At 49.8% G+C, this 15,160-nt stretch overlaps 1 protein-coding gene across 2 annotated transcripts; it reads left to right on the top strand.

Annotated features, from left to right (window-relative positions):
- Positions 1 to 237: 237 nt before the first annotated feature.
- On the top strand, positions 238 to 7,757 carry EVX1 (even-skipped homeobox 1). 2 transcript variants are annotated; one of them, XM_083827590.1, is made up of 3 exons: positions 238 to 679; positions 2,195 to 2,445; positions 3,085 to 7,757. In XM_083827590.1, the coding sequence occupies exons 1-3, from the start codon at positions 244 to 246 to the stop codon at positions 3,613 to 3,615; spliced, it is 1,218 nt and encodes a 405-aa protein (XP_083683716.1). In that variant the 5' UTR covers positions 238 to 243; the 3' UTR covers positions 3,616 to 7,757. The 2 variants fall into 2 exon arrangements, with proteins under 2 accessions (XP_083683716.1, XP_083683717.1); XM_083827591.1 differs by having other exon boundaries at positions 488 to 624.
- The last annotated feature ends 7,403 nt before the right edge of the window (positions 7,758 to 15,160 follow it).

The raw sequence follows: 15,160 nt of genomic DNA, 5'->3' as shown, positions 1-15,160 counted from the left end.
GTACTGTAATGACGACTGCACCATTGAGGATGACAGCTTAGAAAGAAGAGGGCAATGGTGATCCCTCCCAGAGCAGCACAGCACAGTGGAGCGCTCGCATCACAAGGTCACCCTATCTCACCGCTGGCTCCTCTGCATTGGCAGGAGAGGGTTGACGGGTTTGCACAAGGCTGGGGCGGGAGCGGGAGGGAGGGGGGGGACGAGATCTGGATTTGTTTCCCCCCTCCCTTAAGCGAAGCCACAATGGAAACCAGGAAGGAGATGGTGATGTTTCTGGAAGGGACACAACTTGGCGCTCTAGTTGGCAAGAGGGTGCCTAATTTGTCCGAAACAGTGGGGAGCCCCGCTCAAGAGCCGCAGGAGAAGATGATCCATCGGAACTGCCTCAGCCCCCGACCTGGCCCCTTGTCGTCCCGGGAGAGAGGAGGAGGAGGAGGAGGTGGCGGAGGAGAAGACGAAGAGGAGGTGGAGGTGCTGCCGGGGACAGGGACGGTGCCGGAGAGCCGCTCGGCGGCGGCAGCACTGCTTTCGGCCGGACAGCAGCCCCCCGCCCCGGAGCAACCCTCCAGCAAAGGGCAGCAGAGCAGCTCGGACACCGAGTCGGATTTCTATGAGGAAATCGAGGTGAGCTGCACCCCGGACTGCGCCACGGGGAGCGCCGAGTACCAGCACAGCAAAGGTACCCAACTCCTTCCCATGCCTCCAGCCCCCTCCCGCTCCCGGCCGGGGGGCAGCGCTCGGGGGGCGGGGGGGCTGCCGGAGGGGGGCTGCCCCCGGCCAGCTGAGCAAGCGGCAAGCGAAGTCGGGTCGGGGGAGCGGGGGGGATGCCCTTGGCTGCTCGGTTCCTCGGCCCCCTCTGCTCCCTGACGCGGGGAGGCAGGCTGGGGAGGCAGAGGACACGACACCAGGCAGCCCCCGCGTCCCTGGAGGGGAGCCAGGCTTCCCGGCGCTCATGCATCAGGTCTGCAGCTTGTCCCGCAGGACCCCCTTTGGCCAAGGACCCCCCACTCCCGATCCTTTTTTATTTATTTATTTTATTCTTCCCCACTGCCTGGACAGTGCATGCTCCAGGAAATCCCTTCCGATCCTCCCCACCGGCGGGGTTTTCAGTGTGAAGGGGGTACGGGGGGGGGGGCGAGGGGGAGCAAGATCAAACGGGTTTTCTGGCCAAGAGCTGTTTGTGGTTTTGCAGGGTGAAATGTGCCCGGGCGAGTGCGGAAGCGCCCATAAAGACCGTAAAATCGCTCGCCGACTCCTGCCTGCCCAAAGAGCGGCAGTGAGGTCCTTGTTTGCATGTTGGGTTAAAAAAAAAAAAAAAAAAAAAAAGGAGAGGTCCAAATTACCTTGTCACTTCTATGTCTCGGTGGCGCCAGCTCGGAAATGGTCCCAATGAATTAATTGCCTTTGGTCTCGGGCACAATGAGGGAGAGTTGCATTTGAAAGCAAACGCAGCGGCCAGGCCCCTTTTCCCCCTGCCCCCACTCCTTATTCCCACCTTCCCATCCCTACAGACACCCCCCCCCCCCCCCCCGGCCCTACAACAATCCGCTTCTTCCCCCTCCCCATTCCTCCATCACTTCAAGAAGAAGCCGGGAAGCACGGAGAGCGCTGTTTGCCCTCTCCTGTCCCTTAGAGGCTTGTTGAAAATATCCCAGGCTTCGGAGGCTGAGAGAGGAGTCCCCAAGGCCTGACCCCCCCTGCCCCGGGAGGGAGCAGGGTCGCTGCCTGCCGGCTGCTCAGCTCCTGGCCCCTTGCTGGGCTGCAGGAAGAGGCGGCGGAGCCCCACGATGGGCACACCTGCCTTTCGCAGCCGCTCGGGGTCGGGGGATGCTGCGGCGGTGCGGAGAGCAAGCGGGGCAACCTAGCGGGCACTGCCAGGGCGGTGTGTGTGTTGGTGGTGGGGTATTATTATTATTATTATTTTTTTTTTTTGGGGGGTGGGTGAGGGTAGCTTTCCAGCCACGGTGAATAAACACCAGCTCAGTCCTACACTAGTGCTTCATCCCTTTTTCCCTGCCCCCTCGGCTGTCTCCCTAGCATCCTCACCACACCGGGGTGGGCGATAGAAAAGAGGCAAAATAAATGGGGAGGCGTGCGGGGGGAGAAGGGAGCTCGACGCGGAGGCGGGCGGGGAGCATCCCTCCCCGTCCGCCCGCCTCCGAGCGTGTGTCCCCGCTCCGGGCTCCCCATGCAGGGCCGTGCTCCGAGGCGCTGGCCGGCAGCCCCAGCGGCGGGGGGGATCACCCCAAGGGCAGCGGAGGCAGCGGCGGCTCCCAGGGCTCGCTGGCCTGCAGCGCCAGCGACCAGATGCGCCGCTACCGCACCGCCTTCACCCGCGAGCAGATCGCCCGGCTGGAGAAGGAGTTTTACCGGGAGAACTACGTGTCCAGGCCCCGGAGATGCGAGCTGGCGGCTGCTCTAAATCTGCCAGAAACCACCATCAAGGTACACGCAGCTCGGACATGTTTCCAATTAGCACGATATAAATCTATACGGCCAAACTTCCTTGCAAAACTCGGGGAAGCACTTCGCCAGCACAACCCTCCCTCATCTCTTCCCCCCCCCCCCCCCCCCCTCCGCTCCCGCCCCTTTCCTGGCCCTGCCCGCACCCTGCAGCAATGCGGGAGAGGGGACGCGGCTCCCGGAGCCATCCCAGCCAGCACCGCTAATCCGGCCTCTCCCTGCCAGATTATTTTTAATCTTCCCTTCAGGCCAGTCCAAAACTCCCTCTGCTCTTGTGGGAGGGAAGAGGGAGCCAGCAGCGGCTCCGTTTCTCGTTCCTCCCCGCTCTGCTTTGCCTCGTCCATAAATAAAATCCCATCACAATAAAAAAAATAACGCCAGTAATCCCAGGTAATCCCATCTGCAGGACGGTAGCGAGCAGGCAGAGGGGTCGGGATTGCCCTGAGTTCACTCGGCAGAGCCGCAGTGGGGGGAAAGGAAGAGCGGCACCCCGAAGGGTGCTCTGTCCCCAGATGTACATGTGCACGAAGGGTCCCTCCGCCCGGGGATGGTGCCTCTCGGCGGGGGCTCGGCGGGTGCGGGGGCTGCGGGTGACGGCTGTGGCCTCCCCTCTCTCGGCAGGTGTGGTTCCAGAACCGCAGGATGAAGGACAAGCGGCAGCGCCTGGCCATGACCTGGCCGCACCCGGCGGACCCGGCGTTTTACACCTACATGATGAGCCACGCGGCGGCCACGGGCAACCTGCCCTACCCGTTCCCGTCCCACCTGCCCCTGCCCTACTACTCCCACATGGGCATCGGGGCCACGTCGGCCTCCGCCGCCACGCCGTTCAACACCCCCTTGAGGCCGCTGGATACCTTTCGGGTGCTCTCGCACCCCTACCCGAGACCAGAACTGCTCTGCGCTTTCAGGCACCCCTCTCTCTACCCTGCCCCGAGCCATGGACTCAGCAGCGCCGGGGGCAACCCCTGCTCCTGCCTGGCTTGCCACGGCAGCCAGTCCAACGGGCTAGCACAGAGACCCTCCGGCTCAGACTTTACCTGTTCAGCCACGACCAGGACTGACTCTTTCATCACTTTCACGCCCTCTGTGCTGAGCAAAGCGACCTCGGTTTCCATGGACCAGCGGGAAGAAGTACCTTTAACAAGATAAGCCTTCGTCTCAGGGTTGTTAAAAATTCGCCCCTTTCCTGGGCGCGCTGCGAGTTAATGTACCTACATCCGATGCTTATTTAATCGTGTTCTCTCCCCAGAAATGGACACCTACGGAAAAAAAAAAAAAGACTAAAAAATAGCTCGGTATTGAAAGGATTTACATTCCAAGGGGTGGGGTGGGGAAGAAGAAAAGAAACGGCTAGTGATTTATCTCGAAGAAGGATTTTAGGCACGGAAGAGAAACAACACCAAGCTGAACGAAACACATTTCAGTAACACTAAGAAATGAGCTTGGACTTTCTTTTCAGTTGACGGACTTCCTATCGGGGGCTGGGACTTATGCAGGTCACGGCAACAAACCTTATGCACAAACCTACGAGATTGAGAATGAAAATCTGAAATACTTGAAAGAAACATTGTCTTGATAACGAAATGGCTTGTGCGCATGAAGAAAGCAAAGATGTAATCTCTCAGAGTGTTCAGAAAATAAAAACAACGAGCAAAAAGCAAAACCAAAAGGTTTCAGGATTGCAACTCAACAGTATTATCCAGTTATTTCTATAGCGAAAAAACAATGCTTTACCATAAAGAAAAAACTGACATTCTGTACATTGCTATCGTGGTTTAATTGCATTCTTTACTCTCCCTTGTCTCCTCCTTCGTTTTGAGCAGAAATCCAGCAGTACTTCTCCTCTTTCATCCCAACTTTTGTTTTTAAGAGGCAGACTGGAATTGGCAGGGAAAAATTCGAGCTCCTGCTTCTTCATGGGTCAGAGCTATTTGTCCTTTAAATAACAATGTCCTATTATCAGTCGCTGAAATGTGCACACACCGATGAAATTAGCAAGTGATGTATATGTAAGGAGCGTTTTTGAATATCGAATGTATAATGCTGTGTGAGCAGAGACCCCGTGCCAAACGCTAACAAGCCGCCAAGGGAAGAGATTAGGTGACAGGGAGCAGAACTCCTTCAGACAATCACTAGTCTGTAAATTGGAGCAAAGGCGATTTCCCTTCCTTTGTACTTCAGCCTTCAGTTCTCTCATTGGCTTTTCTTTGCTGCGCTTTCTTTTTTCTTCTTTTTTATTATTTTTATTTAATTCGAGTGTTGGGTTTTGTATGCCCTTCCCCACCCCTACTCTTTGCATTTGTATGTGTCCTTCACACTGGTCTCTCTTCCTTCTCGAGGAGGATTTCTTTCACAAAGCCCCCCGCCCCCCGCCTTCCCCTTCAGGTATTTCGGAAGGAGGTAGCATCACTGCTTTTGCTTGGATTTCTGTCAGCCTAAAATTTAAAAAACAAACACAGACACCGGACTGGGTAGCAGTTTCTTCCAAACCCGAAATTGTTTGATTCTATTTTTAAATAGCCCAAAGACTACACTCCCATAATTTGTTACCGTGTCGGAATAAAATATAATAACAGCAACAATAACACCACCAACAACTATAATAACAGACACATTTTAACAACACATCACCCACATTTTTATTGTGCTTGTTTAAGAAAAAAAAAAAAAGAGTAAAAGTGTTGCTTAAGCCGAATTTCACCTTCGTGCGGTTTCTAATAGTTACAGTTCAACAAGCAGCAAAATAAATGCTGGACAGAACAAAGACGTGTTGACACCTCCGCTATCTACTTTGTGTTAAATTGCTGAGGACCCTCTGGTTTATTGCCACACTGGAGACTTTTTGTCCTTAGGACAGGGAGCAAATAGCAGCGTTTCTCTGCAGTGGATGGAAAGCGGGGAAGAGACGCGGGCGTGCCAGGATACATTTTTCCAACCAAAATTGTTTATTAGAGCTTTTTTTAAAAACGGATCCAAAGTCACCATCTTTAAATCATTAAGGGCAGATTGTTCCTCCCTCTCTGAAGGAGATGTCCTCATGGACATGGAAACTGATGGCCCTTTTTGGACACTCACAAACAGACTCTCCTCCCCCCACCCCCGGAAATAACAATTGTAAACAGCGTCCAAGGGCAGAGCTAAACAAAATCCTGGCTTTGCAAGCGCCTTTCCCCCTTTACTTTATCTTTTAGCAGACACGAGAAGAACCAGCCCGGTAAAACAGGAGCTAAGCAGCGACTGCCCGATACAGCCCCCCTGGCGTCGCCGGGGAAAGGCGGCGTTGGAGAGGTGGGGAGCAGCTGGGTGCTGCGGGATAAAAGCGGGGGCTCCAAGGTGGCACTGCCCCCATGCCCAAAGGCACCTGCTGGGGTCGCAGGGCAGGATCCGGCCAGGGCTGCTGCCCAGGGCAGCGGGGCGGCGGGATCCCACCCGGCGTTTTGAGGACCGTGGCATCGCTTCGCCAAATGCCCCGGGCTGCAAAACACTATGGGCTAGGGCTCAGGGCTCTATAGGGAGAAATCCATACAGATATACGTTTATCCATATATATACATGTGAGACGGGTGTGCGAGGCGGCGGCTGCCGCCCTCCTGCCCGCAGCCCGGGCTGGCGGTGCTTTCGGGCGCATGGCAGAGATTGTCTGCGACAGGTAAATGGGCTCCGGGTCGCAGTAATGCCGAGAGTATTTTCAGTTAATAGGGGAGGGAAAATGAGGTGTCTGGAGCGATATTGGAAAGTACAAGATCGATGATCCGTCCTCGTGTCCAATCAGCAGCCTTTAATTGACTGTATTTTCTAGGTAATTGAGCCGCTGTGCTCCTAAATTGAAGTGGAAGATGTAACAATACATCTCGCCGGGAGGAATTACTCATTACTTCATAATGAAATTTTCCTTTTGCTGCGTGGGGCCGCTGCCGTTAACGCCTTCGCCGCCGGCGGGGATGTCCGCGGTCCCACGCAGGGCGCCAGCTCCGGGCACGCGTGGGCCATGGCCGGGGGGGACACGGGGCACCCGATATACAGGGGCTCTGCCTGGGTCCCCTCGGGTCCTCTTCGCCTGTTCCCGGCCGGGGCCGAGCCCCTCGGAGGGCGCTGGGCGGCGGCGGCCGGGCGCAGCCCCCCGGGACGCTCCCACCCCGGGGGGCTCGGGGTGCCCCGTGTGCCGCCTGGGCTCCTCTTCGCAGCCAGCCCGATTGAGCTCCGAAGGGCCTTCCCCGCCTTGTTAGCGTTTGATTGATTGCCTTATTAAAGCGTGTTCTTGTAAGTGTGACCGAGCTGATTGCACTGCATATGTTTGGGATAATGCTCATTTTAAACAACTGAATAATAATAATACTAATAAAAAAAGGACCAGAAGAGGAAGAAGATGAGCTCTAGAGAACGGGTTAAGCCTAAACGATCCCGGGGAGCGGTGTTGTAACTCGCGCATTAAATTGCTCCGTTACCATCAAATCACTCAGCCCTTTTCGGCTCTACTCAGACCATCTTTGTTGTGCTTTATGTCACCTTCTGTGCCATTAAGTGAGATAGCGCCGAGACTACCGCTTACTTCCCCGTCTCAGGCTATACGTTTTTATTAAGGCTGTATGATTAAACTGGATCGGATCTACTTTCCCAGCACGATTCTTTACTCCAGCCACCAAATCATTAGAAAATCGGCTCTCCATACTTCACATTTTCTGCTCGGTTGTTAGGTCGTTTTCCAGCACCTGCAGCAAGGCGTGCGGCTCCTTTAGCTTTTGGCTTGTATATCTCCAGGATCCTTTTGTTTCCTGTTATTCTCCCGCTCGCCTGCCTACTTAATTTTACTACCGAGTTTAGCCCCTGAAAACACTCTCCGCCATATGTCACCCCAAGGCCCGCTGTCCTGCCCCTTACAATAGTGTCACCCGGGGGTAAAGCCACCGCCAGGACGACTCGGACTCTCTATAGCACGAATGGCTTCATCCAGGCGCATCAGGTTCCTGCACGGGTGTACAGGGGGAGGGAAGCGGCTCCCAAGTCCTTCACCCCCGAGCCCCTCATTTGTTGCCCGCTCCCTGCAGCTCGCCTTGCTGTGCCTTTTGCAAGGGTCGCGTCCCGCTCCACACCCGAGTGCTGAGCGCGAGGCGAGTGCGGGGCGGGTCCCGCGAAGGGCTGCGGTTCGGGCAGACCATGGTTAGGGCAGATCCCTGTCTTTGCCAAATTTTTTCTTCTCTTTCTTTCTCTTCAAACAAGAAAACAAATAAATCACCACAATCTCTCCCCCCCCCACCTTTTTTTTAAAATCAGTTAAACTGAGTATGCCTACAACCAGGCACATAGCACAGCTTTACACTAATATTAAAAAGACAAACAAACAAACAAACACAACATTTTAAAGAATCACCGTCGGTGTACTGCATGCACGTATGTACACACAAAGCAAACGGGCAAAGCTATTTTCCCCGCTGCCCTCTCCGCGAAGAAGTGACTGGGACTTCTTGAGAGACAGAAATTGCCACTTAAGAACATCACATGAAAGTATTAAGTAATTATTTAAAACAAGGCTGTTTAGAAAAATATTTGTATTTATTGCAGCTGCTCGATTGGCCTCGTTAAAGCTGGAGAGCATTTAAATTGTGTTACAGTCTCATTTAAATCCAGTTTCGTTCCAGCAGGCTGCAGAGCCTGAATAGAACCAATCACTCCATAATGATGATGAATGAGAAATTAATTCAGATACAAGCAAGACAATTTAGGCCTTCATCTGTTTAAATAGCCTTCCAAGATTATTCGCAATTGCAGGTCACAGTTTTAATCAATTGTCCAATCTTGTGAAAGTCATATCCTTGCATCTTCATCGGGATTATTTATAGCGCGGCGAAGCCCAGTGAAAGGTATACGCTCTTAATAGGAACAATTACTTAAAGGGAAGCGTTTGCAAAATGAAAAACAAATGCCTCCGTGGGCAGTAAATGATCAAACGCCTCCTCGCTCTCCCGACACATCCTTCCACGCTCGGGGGGAGGGAGGGCACTGCAGGTAGGGCGACAAGGGAACAATTGTCCCGGTCCCCCCACAGCCGCGTTGGCCGGCAGCTCCGAGGTGAACCCATCCCACAGGGCCCTCCCGGATCCCCCCGGGGGCGATGCCTGCAGTAGGTGCCCGCAGCCCGTGGTGGGGAGCAGCTTTCAGCCAGCCCCGGGATGCCAGCCCGTGTGGTGGCGTGGACCGGCGGTTTTTTTTTGCCTTGAAGTTGAAGCAGGCCGTTTTGGGAAGTCGGGAGGGATGCTGCGTTTCTAGAAGGGGACCTGGGGAGCAGGAAGGAGGACAGCTTTATTCGTCGGTGCCCCTTCTCTGAGCACAGCCCTTTTTACCTGCAGCCCTAAATCCCTTCGACCCCCCAGGCGCTGCCTGGAAGGGCCGCTTCGGGCTCCTGCCCAGGCTCGGAAAAACACCTGCTGCCCCTAAAAGCTCAGCCAAAGAGAAGGCAGTACGAAGGGGTGCCTAAGAAGGGGTAGCTCCCGACCCCACGCCTCTTTTCCCCGGGAACCTGTGCGTGGGAACCGCCGCCACGCGTGGCCACCGTGGGTCCCCCGGCCCCGTTTGATTGCTGCAAAAGCCTCCTAAATTTGGTCGCAGAGAGGGGTGGTCGCGCTGCCCACGGAGAGGTGGGGGTCCCGGGTGGGAGGGTACAAGGGGGGGGGTGACACGTCCTGCCGGGGAGCCGGGAGCCCCGGGGGTGCGGTTTTCCCGCACCTCGTCTCAAAACTGGGGGCTGGGGCAGGGCTGGGGGATTTGGGGCGCACCCACCCGTGGGCACCGTCGGGATTTTGGGCACGGGGATGGGCACCTGTGTCCGTGTCCCTGCTCCCGACATGGGAGCCCGGAGCAGCGCTGGTGTCTAAAACAAAAGCCTGCCTGCAGGACCCCCGAAGCTCCGAGGAGCCAATCTCAGCAGCGGACTTTGATGTATTGCTGTCCAATTAGTGCCTTTAATTGGTGTCCTCTGGGACTGGCAACCCGGGAGCGGGGACGGCGAGCGCTCTCTCAGCAAGCCCTGCCCGCCTGCAAGGCAACAAATAGATAACCCGGCTGGGGGGCACGCATCCTGCACCCTCCCGAGCAGCCCATCAGCCGCTTGCAAACCTTCCCACGGGGCTGGGTGCCCACGGACACGGTGTGCCCACGGACACGGGGTGGCCAAGCAACGGAGGGGAGCGGCTGTAGCTGCCTCCTCTTTAGCTCCGGAGCAGGGGAGGGGGCGTTGATCAGCGCTGTTTAAAACATACCGCACGTTCCTTCCAATTTGGCTAATGAAGGTCGTCTGTTGAGCGTAATTTTAGAGGTTAAATGAGGCTGACTGCAGATTTAAAGATGCTTGATAAAACGTTTTAGTTAAATGCCACGTACTGTATGTGTAGATCCTATTAGAGCGCTCTAGATTTACCTTGGGGGAGGAGGAAACAAAACAAATACACAAACAGGCAGGGAGGAAAAAGCACCGCCAATTTATTCCAAACCAAAAACGCTCGGTCGAAAAAGAAATTGATCGCTTCATCCATCAAACATATAAAATACATTTCTGAGATCAGAAGTCACTCTGAAAGAGAGAGAAACGGGGGGAGGGGAGGAGTTCGTTCTTGACAAGAACCCTCAAAAGGGGCGTGCTAGGGAAAAAAAAGAGGAATAAATGACGGCTGTCACTGTAAGCTCACCTTGATGCAACTCTGATTTTCTTTTCTTCCTCTCTATCTCTCTTTTTTTTTTTCCCTATAGCCACAAAACCCTTTAAGAAAAAAATCACCTGAAGGCAGAGGAAGATGAAACTTTTGATTAATAAGGAAATAAATTTGGCAAAACGGAAAGTGATGCTGACTTGTCTAAACCGAAGTTAATGGAGGCATCTCTGGGGAAGGTACTCAGCCCGGGGCTGCCTCTAGAGCAGAGTAGTACCTAGTAGTACCTAGTACCTGTGTAAACCTCGACACTCAGCCAACTGACCTTCTGTGGGAAAACATTTCTGATTGATATTTGTAAACTGAACTGCTTTACTTGCTCTTCTGCATTCACTTTTTCAACACTTTTTTTTGCCACACTCCTTTCAAACAGCAGTACAATGTTACATTAGGGGCATCTTTTACAGCTGGTCCCCAGAAACTAAGACCCAGACATGTGTCATACATTGCTACCAAAAGTCACAGCCTGAAAATGGCACTTGCCTACCTCATGGAGAGACCCCAGTTTGCACTGAGGTGTGTGCACTCAGTTTCTTATCCAGGAGAAAAGACTCTGTCTGTTCAGCCAGTTCTGCCAATGGCTTGATTTCACCCTGCTAAATTTTTATTTAAAAACTTTTTTTCACTTTCCAATTTGGTTACCTGCAATCAAATCCTGAAGATCTACAAAATGCATTTTTGCTTCCTTAGGAGAGGTTTGCTTACTGCTATTTCACTGCAGGATCCAAGATGAACTGCAGAGCAAATAAAGTAACTACTATTATGAGATCCGCACAATTAATGTGTGGCCTTGTACTCCCATAGACTGTGAATCACTCCTGGGAATGAATTACAATTATTCTAACATTTACTCAAGCCTGTGTACTTTAGCGAGGGTTTTTCTCTAATGTGGAGACATTGAGTCATAGGTTCCAAAACCACTTTCCACAAATGACCTGACCTGAAGTAAAATTTAATCCAAAACCGAAAGGTCTGGTTTACTAAACCTTCATCTAGAAACGAGCGCAGACTCGCCTCCTCTGACAACTACAAAATAAGTTGAAGATCATAAAGAAAAGGAAAGAAAAAGAAAAAAAAAGAGGAGAGGAAAAACCTAGCTTTGTCAATGTTTATACTCCCTTTGTAGCCGGATGAAATGTGGACTGGGATCCATTCCAGAGTCAGAAGAGTGCTCAGCCAGATGACGGGGGTTGGTTTGGCTCCAAATTATAGTCCTAACACATTCCTGTTTCAGTGGCTATGTGGATTTGGATGAGTGGACAAGCCCAAGTGTCTCAGCTGTTCTCAGTCCTGAGCAGTGCATTATTGCCCATTAATGCTTGCTCACAAGATACAAGAACACCCCTCTCCCTCCATTTTGGCTCTCAAAGCTTTCCACTGGAAAGCCTGCATGTCATTTGGGTCACAAAGGCAGGTTTTTACAACAGAACTGTACTGCAGTAATGAGCAACCAAATCATTGCTGATAACAAGGCAGTTACTCTTGCATCTTTTTAGCCCATTTATCTAATCTAACTTGAGATTATGACATGAGATCCTCCACGAAAAAAGGCAGTAGCATTACCAATTACAGTTCCCTACTCTTGATGTCAGTACAACAGTCTACAACCATGTCTCTGACACACCTACTGATTTTTGTAATATAATCTTCCAGTTGGCAACTTGTAACCCAAGGACTGTGGCCAAGCATTTCTTAGCTAATAGTGCAAGATGGATTGGAATACAGGCAACATGACTTCCATTTTCTAATGATGCTTCACATTCACATTCACAGTGGGAGTGTGGTGTGGAATCTGCAGGTCCATGTATGGGAATCAGAGACATTGATGCTGTGCTTGGTTCCCAGTGCTGATCTCCCTGACATTTGTCCTGAACGGCATTCCCCAGCCCAGTATTCCTCCACCAAACCGAAATCAGTTTTACCCCACATCGGGACAGTTACCTGAGATTTGGAGCAAGTGATGATCAGCAACATCATGCAATTTTAGCACATTCAGATGCTTGTACAATTCCTATATCTTATGCAAAGTTTTTACCCAGACACTTTGTCTTCAGCACCAACCTCCCTCCTTAGCCAAACAAAAGATACTCTTAGATCTGCTTTATAATTCTTGATACCCAGGTCGGCAGTTAGGGTGACATTTTCTACACACGTGGTTTCATGGTGACATGGCAACACCATACATAAGGCACATACTGCTACATAAGTCCACAAAGGGCAAAAGCATCTACCCTAATAGCTTCAATCACTTTTTATGCATGAGCATAATTCTCACAACAGCCTCTTCTTGAAAAGCAGTTCTAAAGTTGAGCATCTGTAAGCATGTCATTTCAGTTTGGCATAACCATCCCTCCAGTAAGGGATGCTACTTGAGTCATGTTTACTGTAATCTTCCATACCAGTAGAAATTCAAGAGTTGCTGTTACCCTTCTCATACTGATGTTTTTTAAATAAGTCTCCAAGATGTTATTTCCCAGACTCATTAAAATTTTGTTTTATAAATTGCTAGTTTAACTCTAGAAAAACCTACAGCTTTATCTGTACATCCCAGACTGTTATATTTCCTCTCAGTTATTTATTGTGATGCATTTGACAGCAAAAGACTTTCAAAATGGGTGCCTGATGTGACCTGACATACCAGCACATGGAGAATCTTAGTAGCACATGCCAACCAGGATTCACTCTCAATGGTAAAAACAAAAAGAAAAGTCCAGAAAAGAAAAAAAGTCTCCAGTTTGCTTATTTCTAATAAAAGATGTTCAGCAATTTATCCTTCTGTTCTACTCAGCTAAATTACTGAACTTTTATTTCCCAGGATTTTCCATGAAAGGACTTTGCATACTGTACTAAAGTACCTCTCTGTCTTCACTCTGACAACCTAAGCAAACTAAATTTGAGTGATCTGTCAGTGCGAAGCACTTTCTTCAGTTATTGAGCTCTGAGTGAGCCTTTCTCCTACACCATCTCCAATTTTACAGCCTCCTTTTTAAAAGCATGTATGAGGGTATTTAGCATTTGTTCCAGCAGTGGTCTGTCATTCATGTTTCATCTTCTATTTAACATTTCCTGTACAGGCAGCCAAGAATTGCACTGGCCTGGAAGCAGTTCTGCAGCACTGCAGTGGGGCCTCATGTTCACACATTTCTCCATTATGATCTTGCTTTTCTCTGTCTCTCTCTTCTAGGACTTGTTCCCCAGTCTGTAAGGATAGCTTTCATCCTTTGTTCCTAAATGTCTTATTTTATGTTTTACAATATTTAGAGTCTATTTATTTGCCAGGCCAAATTTCTCTGTGACATTCATGCACCTTAGCTGTAGGGCTGTCCTGCTACCTAGGACAGATTTACTAAAGGAAAAAAAAAAAAAGGATCATAACCCCCTGATAGCCCTGCTCTGTGCACTGTCATCTCTTCGTGGACAAAATAAAGGCTACATAGGTGTGCAGGTGCCACATACACAAATCCTTGACACAAATTTGATCAACATCGGGCATGTACATACTTCTGACTACCTGATTAAACCAGCCAGTAGTGCTGATCCCACCGCTGTAGAATCTTGCTAGCAGTAGTCAAATTTCCTGATGATTTCTCTATTGGCAACTCTTCTTGGTGATTTTTAAATCAGACAATGCTTAGGTTGCTTGACAAATCTACTGATTTGGGACACTGTACAATATAGTGATAATGCATAATAAACTAAGATTAAAATGTTGTGTGGTAATTTCCTTACAAAAGCCTAGGCTGAGGCATTTATAAACTAAACCCATAATCTCATCAAAATAAATCAAACGTGCAATGCCAAGACCTATTTTTCATAAAACTATATTGATTGACATCATTTGTATTCCTGTCCTAAATTCTTTATGAAATTAATCCCATGTCAGTTTTGCTTTTACTGTCTTTTATATTGGTGTCATGCTAATCAGCCGACAGTTACTGGGTCACCTCATTCTTTCCTTTGTAATAGAAGAACAAGTTTATCTCTTTTGGAATTTCACCAGTATTCCAAGATTTCTTGCAAATAAACCTCTGAGTTCTCAGTCACTGCTTTAAAACCTCCTGTATCTCTATCCTGTTAGGCATTGTTTGATGTCCTCTTCAGTTAATGACCTTATCAAAAGTACTTAATCTTCCTCTTTTGTTCCAATTACCTTGCCGTGCTTTCCAAATCCAGGTTAAAACTTCTAGCTAGTGTCAGTTGAAAGGATTTCTTCTGTTTTTAGCATACTTTAGAACTTTTTCTTACTGTTCTTATGCATACTACCTTTGCATTTTTCCCCTTGTCTTTAGCTTCCCTTATCAACTTTCTACATTTTAGAATTTTTAATGTATGTTAATTGCAATCTATTGTAGGTTTCTCTGCATGCTGTACTTTGATCTTTGCACTGCACTTATTTGCCATCATTTCCTTCTCTTCCAGGACTGTTCTGTAGTTAAAAATCTGCCCTCCATGTCGATATTGCTCAGAATTGCTCATATTCAATGTAATTTCCGGTCTCTAGCCACCCACTAGTTTCCAGTCTAAAAATTAATTCATCAAAACAAGGTCCAAAAAATAGCTTTTTCCATGCTGGACAACATGCCTTTCAAGTTGGGGAATTATCTATGATTTTTAGAAACTACCAGTGATGGTTTACTGCTAGCTGCATAAGAAAAAGTAGCACATGTGCTGTACTGAGTTTGTCCAGATGCTACTATTTTTATTCCTAGATATTGCAGACAAATGTTTGAGAGGTAATTCATCCCATTCTTGGGTTTAATTCGTCAGTTTGCGACACACCTCTGTCAGCATTCCTGGTCTTTGTCAGTTAGTACATCGATCCATAAGCATTTAGTTGTGAGTTATATTTACCAACAGGTCCTCCCTCCTTCCACTCACTGCTTTTACCTACTCTATCTGCTTATCCAGATTATAATCTGAATGTGGTGCTCCATTCACATGACTCATCCCATCAGGTTCTAGTGATGCTGACTGTATCTTTTCCCCAGTAAGAA

This window comes from Anser anser, assembly GCF_964211835.1.
Source record: "Anser anser genome assembly, chromosome: 2".
Classification (NCBI taxonomy): domain Eukaryota; kingdom Metazoa; phylum Chordata; class Aves; order Anseriformes; family Anatidae; genus Anser; species Anser anser.
This window is presented reverse-complemented; position numbering and strand designations above follow the sequence as displayed.